The following is a 10,888-nucleotide window of genomic DNA, read 5'->3' as shown; positions in this document are numbered from 1 at the left end:
GAAGAGGTTTAGAAAAGGATTTGAAAGAGCAAAGGCAATTGTTTGATACATGAGAAGAGGAGAGTGGTTCTGGCACACTGTAACAGAGCTGAAATTATTGCATCCACCCCTCCTGCTACCTCCACCCCCAAAATCTGAAAACTTCCTGATTTGTGTTCATCAATAATTAAGAGCCCATCAGCAATACTCAGAGGGAGCTTGCATTGCACTTCTGAGCAGCCTGTTAGTAATGTACAGTGGAGAGATCCTCTTTTTCAAATCCCAGGGCTCCAGGCCATGCAACGCTAGTATTGCATTTTCAATTAGCTTCTGAGCGAATGCTTGGCATATGTAGAAGTGAAACCCGTACACAATTAGCTTATTGTTCCTTTCAGCTTTGTGCTGAGAGGATCTGAAGGACTGCAGAAGAGAGGAGAGAGGGGAAAAAAACCAAAATAGCCAAGCCAGCGGCATCTCCGTGGATGTGGAATAAGGGAGTTGCTCGGCTCTCGCAGATTCCCGTGCTAAGTCAGGAGCTACAGCTGTTTCGAGGAGGGCTCAGCCCTGCTGCGGGGAGGGCGCCCGGGGAGAGTTGCCGACCGAGTCTCAGGCTCCAGGCTCTCCTCTCGTCTGACTTGCCTCAGCATCACGATGGAGCCCAACAGCCCTAAAAAAATACAGTTTGCTGTGCCACTGTTTCAGAGTCAAATAGATCCTGAGGCAGCTGAGCAGGTAAGGACGATGAGTTTCTTTTGGTGTTTTGAGGGAATGGGGTAGGAATGGGGGCAAGATGTGGGATAAGAACAGGTAATACTTGTGGCCTAAATGCTTTTCTAACTTACATTAGTGTAACTATAGATTAAATGCTCTGGAGGTTATAGCGATGTCTGGATACACCCAAAGAGGGAGGAGGATATGTCCTCTAGCCAGAATAAGGCTTCTTTATCTTGGGTAGGTTTATTCAGTATATATTTGTTGTGCCTTTTCTGTAGCTGGGCTTGTGCCTTAATACATACACTTCGCATGAATATACATTTTCAACAAATCAACTGAAGTATATTATTTGTACGTAAAGCAAAATATGAAGCTGATAATAGGTACTTAATGGAAACATTGCTCAGAAAACAGCTTATTTATCATTCATTTTAACATGAGAAAATATGAGTTATGTTTTGCACAATAGTTATCACTTCAGTTACCTCCTGTATTTCTCATGAGTTTTAAACAGTCTTCTTTATGTCATAGTTACCATGTTCTACATATTTGAAAAATATATACGTGTAGAAATATGCCTGACATACGTCCACGTTGGAATTATGTATGTACTATTTTAGGTGTTGTCTCACTCTCAAAACATACACATACATATAATATATATAGCAATTCAGATGTCTGAGGAGGAAAAGATACCTCTTATTGTGTACTGATATGCGTAGACGCACATAAAGAAGGACACAAAGAAACTTAAGGGAAAAGCTGGATAAATCGTAATTAGGTGACCCAGTATATTTCTCTCAGTGCAAGTCCTTCTCAACATTTGTTTCTATTTCAGTAAGTCTAGTTTTAGATTATACCAGGGGAATATTATAACCTTGACAGTTCCTTGCCATTAGCTATAAAATTATTTGCACCTTTAGGACAGGTATCTGGTTTCCTGAATGTTTTGATGTCGTGTCTCTTAAAAGGCAGCCACCTTTGCTGGAAAACGATGAGTTGTGAGTGACCATTGGAGGAAGAAATACTAGAAGGGTGCAGGGGAGAATTGCTGCGGCTCTTCATTTTGTCCATAGGTACTTCTGAGCTGTGAGATGTCCGTACCTTATGGAACAGTCCTGCAATGAATTCAAGCAGGATGTGTTCGAATACTTTTGTGAAATCTGTGAGAACCATAGGATTAGGATTTCCCAGAATTCCCATGGCTTTTGGAATGCTATAGCCCAAATTCTCTCCACTATTTATGAGCAGTCTTCTTTTAATGTTGTGAGTTTAATTCCAAGAGCTATACAGTTTCACTGTGCGTGTGTGATGAAATTAAAGTAGTGAATTCTGGTGTCAGCTACAGTTACGCTAATCTGGAATAAACCCATTAACTCTGATGATGTAATTTTCCATTTACACCTCTGAAAGCAAAATTTGAACCCAGCTAAATACAGATGTTGGCTCAGCAACTAAAAAAGAACAAATGCACTGACATTGAGGTTTTGTGTCACAATGTTTTCTAGCTGAAATACTCTTGGTCCATCTCTTTAATTCAATAGAATGTCAATAGCCTGGAGGCTTTATGAAGCAACATGAAGCTTCAATGCAAAGGTGTGCATCGTGTAGTTCAACCAGTGTTAATGGAACGAAAGTACTTCACCAAATAAACTCTGAATAAGAAGAATTGCATACAATTCAGGATTATATGTTAAAATGTAAAGATCTGTTTTATAGAGCTCTTCGAAAATATTCTTTTGAAAGTCTAAATCATTGTTTTTCTTTAGTTAAAGAATAATAGTAACACCTCTGGCCACAGCTTAGAAATATTATAAATTCACTGCAAGGTATGCATGCAATATCTGCTCTCAAGTGCACTTACGAAATATTAGTATTGATGATTACTTGTGAGAACTATGGCAGTTCTAGGTATTCGCTCATATAACTCACAAACTATGGCAATCATTTTCCAGAAGCAAAGCTAAATGCCAATATTTTAAGATACGACCAATACATGTCAGCAATACACATCCAGAAACTTATTCAAGATGATTGCTAATTCTAAAGGTATTTTGGAAAGCCTTCCCCCATGCCTTTGCTTTCCATGTACAAGCAGCAGCATGACCCTGATCACTGACAGATCAGACGAGCAGTCAGTAAGATCGTGATGTGCTGCTGGTTTTTATTTTCTTTTTTAACTTCGCCTGCGCTATATTCAGGAGTGCACCTGATGGATTTTTTTGCTTTGCTTTGGATGCGAGGCAGTTGGTGGACCCTACTGACTCTCCTTGATTTCTGCATGTTACAGATCAGGAAAAGAAGGCCTACACCAGCATCGCTTGTCATCATGAATGAACACGTGCCCCCAGGTAAGTGCCAACACACCTTCTAAACCATTGGACTTGTATACACAGGATTGTCTGCAAATTGGTTTTGTTAACTACGTGGTTTTAAAAATCCAGCATTAATTTCACAGCACTGCATATCAAATAAAGGGTCCTAGAACAGTATGGAATAAACCCCATGAATGCGTGTAACTCTTGGCCTCCAGATAATATTAATGATTTCAGGATTTTATCCTCCATGTAAATCTTTTGTTGTACGTACAAGGAGAATATGACCCTGATCCAGCACTTCCATCCACAAACATTTTCTTTCCCTGTGTGGATACTTTGGAGATTCATGAAGTCCTAATCTTGGTTTTCCAATCTCTAGAGATACCAGGGTGGCTCCAGGGCTAATTCAAAAAAGTGAATTGCTGCTGCAAAACAGGTTGTTTTCTAGTTTTCAGATGAAACATGTGATGTCTGTTTTCATTATTCTTTTTCAACTGTGAATACATTATCTTCATCCAAGACTCCTCCCAGAAGTATTTCTGTGGGATGGGATGATTTGAGGTCACAACATACTTTGTCACATGAATGTGACTTCAGAAAGACTCTTTAATAAGCTATTCAGGGAGTATTATAAGCAAAAATGCTCCGCAAAAATGGATTGCAGGAAAAAGTCCTCAAGACACAGTCCCTTTGAAACACACTACCTACTTTCTACCAAACTTTTATTTTATACAGTGCCCTGCAACATTTTTTTCCTGCCTTATCTCTTCACTACCTGAATCTTTTTTTAAAAGCAATTTAGGCTTTTTCTCACTGATGCATCTCTTAGGTCATTACTGTATGCACTGGCACCTCAGTAAAACAAAACCATTTTAGCTCTGTTAGGATCTCCACTTACTGCACTGTGCCGAGGGTCTCCACTTCTGATTAACATCACCAGCAGCTGAAGTTCCTCAGAAAGTGGAGAAAGAAGCATTTAGAGAGCCCTGCTCTTGGACTTGAGATCATTGCAGCCTAGCACACAGATCAGGGACCTTCAAGCATGACGAACAGCTAAGTTTACCTTCTTTTGACACTGAGAGTGACCCACGAGTTTGCTGTGGAGCAAACTCCAATCCCAGTTTGGAGAGGAGCTTTCTGGCCTGAATTTCAGGCAGTTCAGCTCTCAGTGATGGTGCATGAAAGATCTGCCTTAGACCAACTTTCCTTACCTTAACGGAATCTACAGCCTCTGGGTTGCTAGGACTTAATTTAAAGCAAATTCTCCTTGGCTGTTAATCTCTTTTGCAATTCACTTCGTACACTTTGTACAGCCATATTTCCTTTTATAAACAGATACTTGGTACAGTACCAAATCAAAACCAAACAGAGAATAAGAACTCTTTTTAATTTACAGGAAATTTTACTGTAAACAAAGTGGTTCATGTCTGTTATCTCCTTTCCTGCAATGTTCATAATAAATCTTCAAATAAATCATTTTTATTATGAGTCAGGATCACTGCAAGGATCAGTCAACTTCCATATAAGCCCAAGAGCTTGTATGTTAACCTTCTTTACTTATTTATATTTATTCATTTAGATATTATCCCCCCTTACTAGATACTGGGAACTAATATCAATGAAGGTATTCTTGGTTAAATTATAATCTTGTCTTGTTTTTTAATTTTCCATAAAGTCAGATAAAAATAAAAACTTTAAAAGCACCTTCATTTTCCTGCACCTCACCATGTGGTTTATGCGTAAGCATGTGTGTGCATATTTCCAAATGGTATGCTTGATACAGGCAAATGTTTTGAAGGAGGTGTGCATATGTAGCTGTGTAAACCCACTGAATACAAGGACTGCAAAGCCGAACTGGAAAGGCAGGCAAGAGCTTTACAATGGAAGTATAAATAGTAAAATAATTCCTTATGGGCTTGATCCTGCAAGGTGCTGTGCAGTTTCTGAAATTACTGTACACCCTCAACTTTCAGAGATGTCAGCTAGTTCTGGGGGGTCTTGACAACTTGCTGGTTAAAACCCAAATGCTGGTCTCTTATTGGAATTTCAATAGAATTCAATGAGATGCTGGATAACGATTTGTCTTAAAAAACGTTAAATTCACCACTGTACATGTTTACAGTGAATAATAAAATAATAATAGTAAGGGTGTGAACTTGAAACTCCAGCAAACTGCTTTAGAAGTGTGATTCCCGAGGTCAGCGGGGAAACCAAGCAGCAGAGAATTTAAGTGATACTGTCAAAGCCACCTATTAAATTAGAGCTGGGCTAGAGCAGAATCCTGTCTCTTGAGTTTTACTCATTGGATTTCTCCAATTCCCTCATTAGGAGCAAACGGCTAGTGAAGGATAAGCTTCCAGGGGTTTGAAATGTGTGTCCTAATGCAGTTCTAAATGTTTGGATGCCCCTGCAAAGTTTACTGAAATTATCTCAACTTCTTTTATTTGGAAAAACAGAGACAGGCATTTTCTAAGAATTAGACTTTTCTATAGCCTCCTGTTGCAGCTGCTTCTGATTGCAGTAGGAAAAAAAAAGCAGCATTTTTGTGGTATTCTGGTGTTCTGGATGCAGAACCATCTGGAAAGCAAAAGGCAGTAAAATGTGTTTGGACATTTCAGAACTTTACAATAAATTCAGATTGAGATGCGCTGTACAAAAATCTAAACTAGTTATTTTCTTCCAAGTCTTCTCATCCATCCCTAATGTCTACTACAGCTTTGACAGGAATCTGCCTTCACTGATTTAAGTCAAGTCCATTGTGCTATAAAGTGAAGGTGGAATATCTACTAAGGCTTAGTCATTTTGAACCAGTGACAGCTACTCAAAAACTGTAAGAAGAGTCTGCTTGACTTCCTTGCTTCCAAGGAGACAGTAAGGGCTAGACCACACCAAATGATTTAAAGACAGGTGGTAGGTGTGACTGCAGGAGCTAGTATCCAGCCTTCAGTATCACTGACTGGTGCGTTTTCTCCTGGTCACTCTGTTTGACATCATAGTTAATTGTAATCAAAGTCAACAGAAGAGATATTTGAATTCCAGCCCCATCAATTGCCTTGAACAATATGGGTTGTGAAGCAACACAGCAATGAATAAACCCTTAACTCTTTCTGTAAGTGTTCTGTGAAGTGCTCTATGATGGCTTATGTCACATTTGAGTAGAGAAACTAGAGCTAGAAAACTGAAACTTGAATTATGAAGTTACTTAACTCTATTGTGCTTCAGTTGTCATTAATGGGGTAATATTTTGTGAGCATCTGATATTTGATTTCATGATATTTAATCATTTTTAATTTTATTTGAAATTATAAGACTCTTTTACTATCTATGAAAGCAAAACCAACTACAGAACTACAAAAACGTGCAGTGCCTCGTCCTGTGCAGGATACCTCTATGAATTACTGGGGTAATCCACTTGTATCCTTCTGTAGCCATAGTTGCTCCATGTCTTTACTTTAAAACAGAAACATAAGCGTATGCTTAGTTTTAAAGATACGTTTAACTATTAACCTGCACAAGAGCTTAATCCAAAAGTTGCTAAAGCTCTTTTGCTTCCTCTTTCTCTTGCAATATCATTAGAGCCAGCAGAAACTGAAAATCATCATATCCTGAAAGCAACTTTTTCCGCACTGCCATGACATATTCACAACCTCCTGCCTCTTTACCAAGCATAGCAGATTATATATGAAAATCAATTATCATCTGAAATAAAAGTCTGACCATGCTTTAAACTGGCAGAATATCACACTGCAGCAGCTCAAGAAAAAGCTGCTGGCAATGTAGAGAAGTGATGGTTGAGGGAGAGAAACGGGTCAGACCACAGCTCAGGTTTAGCACCATTAGGGCTCACTTTGATCATCAAACAATGCCAATGCTCCTGAACGGCCTGGCTTTGTCACGGAGCCAGCACAACATCAAACAGTTTGGCTGGCAAAGGCTGTTCAACTTGTGACGAAGTGTTCGGTCTTCTTGAAGCATTAGAATATGGGTAAACATCAGGATAAATGTCTGCATTTCTGAACTTTCTATGTATTTGCCGTTTCCAATTCTCCTTTCTGCTTAGTTGCCTTCCTTGCTTGTCATGTAAATGTTACTCGGTGTTTGGAAATAGGAAAAACATAGCAATGTGTTTTGATAACTCTTCTCCAGAGCTGCCTTTTTGTATTTTGCAAATCTCATTTCAAGGCAGAAAGTATATTATCACTGCAAAAGCAATACAAGCCAAGTACAAGCCAGCACATCCAAGTTTTCTGAAATCGTAACTTGAAGATAAATAAGCTGTATCTGTCTCCAGACAAGGAGCTTTCCCTTGTCCAGAGAGGGATTCACACCTTTCAGCTTACTGCCACTTCCCCAGAAGTCTGATGAGATGCCTCAGGAGCAGCCTCGGTATTTAGCACGGTAGCAAACAACACAGGCAGATGGGTGGTGGGAGGAAAAACTGCCCTTACACTTGTGGCAATCCCACGACAACCCAAAGTAGATTAATTTTTGCATACTAAATTTGCTCTAGACACTCCTAGAGTTCCCATGCACAATAAATCTTGTTTATCTCTCTATTACTATGTATAGATGTGCTTTTCTGACCATGCAAACTATACCAGCGCCACATCCTCGGGAGGGTAAATGCAATATGCTTTACCCAACACTAGTGTTTGTGACTAATGTTTGTTAGATGATGTTTCTAGGTGAAAGAAATCTAACAGTCACCTTTTTTTTTTCTCCCAAGACAAAATAAATTGGGATCAAAAAAGACCTGCTAGGTAGGCGGCAGCTGTCAAGCAGTCCTGCTATGCCTTCTTAGGCAAAAGCCTCACTGAAACTTGAAGCAGCGGAGAACTCTTGGTCTCACAGTTCATGAAAAACTGATATGTTTTTCAGAAGCTTAAGATTCTGGTAGGACATACTGCTTACTTTGGTTCAGGAAATAGAAAGTCAGTAAGGCAAACAGCAGCTGTTTTCAGTTGAAAATTTAGGCTTCTAATGTGGTAATAAAGCATCCAGAAAAGCAGTGCTTTAATAAGAACTATCTTTAACTGTATTTTTTTTTATCAAATTCGTTGGGCTTTCTGTATGCTAAATGTGGATACCGTTTAAGTTTGCTGTCTGTTTTTATTTCAGTCTAGGAGTTCGCAGAGGTATGGCAATGAGCAATGAAAAAGATTTGTGTCCCATCCCATCGCAGGACTGGTACAGCTCAGTGTACGTTACTAAGGGCACTGGGATGCTCAGATATCAGGCACTGTTGGTCAGGGCAGTGAGGACCTTGGTGTTCTTTAGATCTGTGCTGGAAAGGACTATCTGACACAGTGAAATAATGAAATATAAAACAAAGATTGTATAAGACCTGACAGGTGATAGGGATTCCAGAAGAGAGATGAATATATTTATGCTCGAAAATATTCTGCTGTTCGCAGGCTAATGTGTGACTGCAAACATTCAGTGGCAAACTACATCACCTTTTCTTGCTATCTAGATACGCTGTGCTTGGATGCTCTTTCGTTCGAGTTACTTTGAATTTACTCTGCAGTTCAGGCTCACAGAAGCCGCTGAGACAAGCCACAGCGTAAGTTCCTCACACATATGCAGTGTGAGTAAAGTTTCCATGATCTGACCCATGAAAATAACAAGTTCAAGGACTTAAAAAAATAAAGAAAAAAAGTCAGGAAACTGTGCTTGAGCTGTTTTTAATGCAGTCCAGAAGTGACAGCTCACAGGTTCCAAACAGAAGCAATGAATTTAAAAAAAAAAAAAAAAAGAAAAAGCTTTCCTAAGCGTCTTTTTTCTCCACTCCATTTTCAGGAGAGGGTGAGGATTTTACATGTCATTGTCATCACTTGCCAAAAGAGCTGTCCTGCTCCCTGCAGTACAGTAAAGACAGCAAGCTGGAGGACTAGGCTTGAGTCAGTCGGGATGCACTGTGCGCTGCTGTGCCTAAGCCAAAGGTTATCACCAAAGCAGCCAGATGCATGTTCGCTCTTCTTTGAGGTCACGAACATATTAGTTCATAAACAGAAACATTCCCTGGGAACAATTTAGTCATTGTGTAAAACACATAGTCTGAAGTGGAGAGGGACTTTTTACAAGGGCGTGTAGTGATAGGACAAGGGGCAATGGCTTTAAACTGAAAGAGGGCAGATTTAGATTAGATCTAAGGAAGAAATTTTTCAGTCTGAGGGTGGTGAGGCAGTGGAACAGGTTGCCCACAGAAGTTGTGGATGCCCCATCCCTGGAAGTGTTCAACGCCAGGTTGGATGAGGCTGTGAGCAACCTGATCTAGGGGAAGGTGTCTCTGCCCATGGCAGGGGGGTTGGAACTAGATGATCTTTGAGGTCCCTTCCAACCCAAACCATTCTATGATTCTATGAAACAGTAGGAAACATGCTATTTTGTGTAATGCCCAGGTAGGATCTGGACTCTTTTTAGTCAGCAAGTAATGCTTTAACAAGGAGAAGGGTCTGAAAACTACTCAGAGAAAGTAAAAATTAGAAGGTGTTGTACATGTTCTGGTTAAAATTCACTTATTTTACCTCATTTTTCATGTTTATTTTTATCCATGCTTCCTTCATTTTATTTAATGATGATTGGATAAATACATTTCACATGGCACATAGCCTGTATGAGCTTGGTTGCTTCTACTGAACTATGGTCTAGTTGGCTCATTCACCGAAGCTTGTCCTCCCTCCTCTAGAATGGGTAGCACAGGATGCAAACACCATCTGAGAAAGCTCCGGTCTGTGGAAAGGCCTGACCCAGCCCCGCAGACTGGAAATAGAGGTTGAATATTCAGAACCAGGACTCAGATTTCTGGCCTAGATGGAAGAAGTGGTGCAGCTGAGAGGCCATGAAGCAAAAAAAACCCAAAACAGTTTACTTGCTGTCAGTTTGGGTGGAGTTGCGTTTATCCATTTCTCTCATTCCAGTCCTAAATCCTCAACAGGTGAATTGACGTACTTTTTTATTTATCAGTGCAGCTAAGCCCCTAATGTGTACCGTGACATTACCTGTTCCTCCTGCTCCCTGCCTCCTGTTGGTTTTGTGTTGGAAGGGTCAACGTCCGTGGAACTATCTGAAAGTGAAGGAGGTATTTTTAGAGTTGAACCTTGTACTTTTCATCTGTTTTCCTCATTCCTTATACAAAAGCACCATAGAAACAGCCTTCTTCCACCCCAGGAGATTATTTGCAAATCATTTTTAATATATATGGCTTCATGTTACAGACCTCCAGCTGCTTGATTGTTCAGCGTCAGGACTGATAAGCTTTCAGATTGTTTACCTCTGTTATCACCTCCGTGCGTATTAACATGACAAAGAGGTGTGCCTTGGGTAGAGAATGGCCGTGTTCGAAACCACCTAACCTGGTGAGAAGTTAGTTGCACAGCTTCTAACTTCACTGCAGTCATAAGGCTTAATATTTTGCTAGAGGAAGTCTAACAGATTTGCACTGTGCCAAACACTTATACACCTCATATAGTTTGTTTTGGTGAGAATTCTGAATAGATGGTGAGTTTTTCTATTTGAAAAAAATGCCTAGGTGTAATGAACTACTTCTTATAAAGTACTTAAGCTGTATTTCATACAGCTACGTGAGTATACAATTTTGGGAGTTGGTGGCCTTAAAAAAGAAAAAGTTTTGATCAAGATAGGTCCAGTTTAGCCTGGAGCAAACATTCTGTTTGTATTTTGAGTGGATTTTTTAAATGGTAAAAAATTTTAAAGGCAATTTGAAATGAAGACTATTTAAACATTGTAAGACGATACAATACATTCCATTGTATTTGGAATAAAAATATCAAATTAGTTTGTTTTGAGACTGTCTTCAAATAATACTTCAATAATGTGATAATACTGATTTTTTTTTTTCCTTTTTACATCAGGTA

General features: G+C 39.6%; 1 protein-coding gene across 2 annotated transcripts in view; it reads left to right on the top strand.

Moving 5' to 3' along the window:
* The first annotated feature begins 461 nt into the window (after positions 1–461).
* Positions 462–10,888, top strand: part of PPP1R1C (protein phosphatase 1 regulatory inhibitor subunit 1C) — a 52,892-nt gene continuing 42,465 nt past the window's right edge. The window contains exons 1-2 of one of the 2 annotated variants that reach the window (XM_009993170.2): positions 462–711; positions 2,984–3,044. In XM_009993170.2, the coding sequence (XP_009991472.1) occupies positions 631–711; positions 2,984–3,044 (142 nt within the window). In that variant the 5' untranslated portion in view covers positions 462–630. Of the gene's footprint in view, positions 712–2,962; positions 3,045–10,888 lie in introns of both variants that reach the window. The other variant, XM_086615892.1, reaches the window with a different exon arrangement.

Source organism: Tauraco erythrolophus, chromosome 8 (genome assembly GCF_009769465.1).
Source record: "Tauraco erythrolophus isolate bTauEry1 chromosome 8, bTauEry1.pri, whole genome shotgun sequence".
Lineage (NCBI taxonomy): Eukaryota > Metazoa > Chordata > Aves > Musophagiformes > Musophagidae > Tauraco > Tauraco erythrolophus.
The sequence above is the reverse complement of the archived record's forward strand: the minus strand, read 5'-3'. Positions and strand labels throughout refer to the sequence as shown.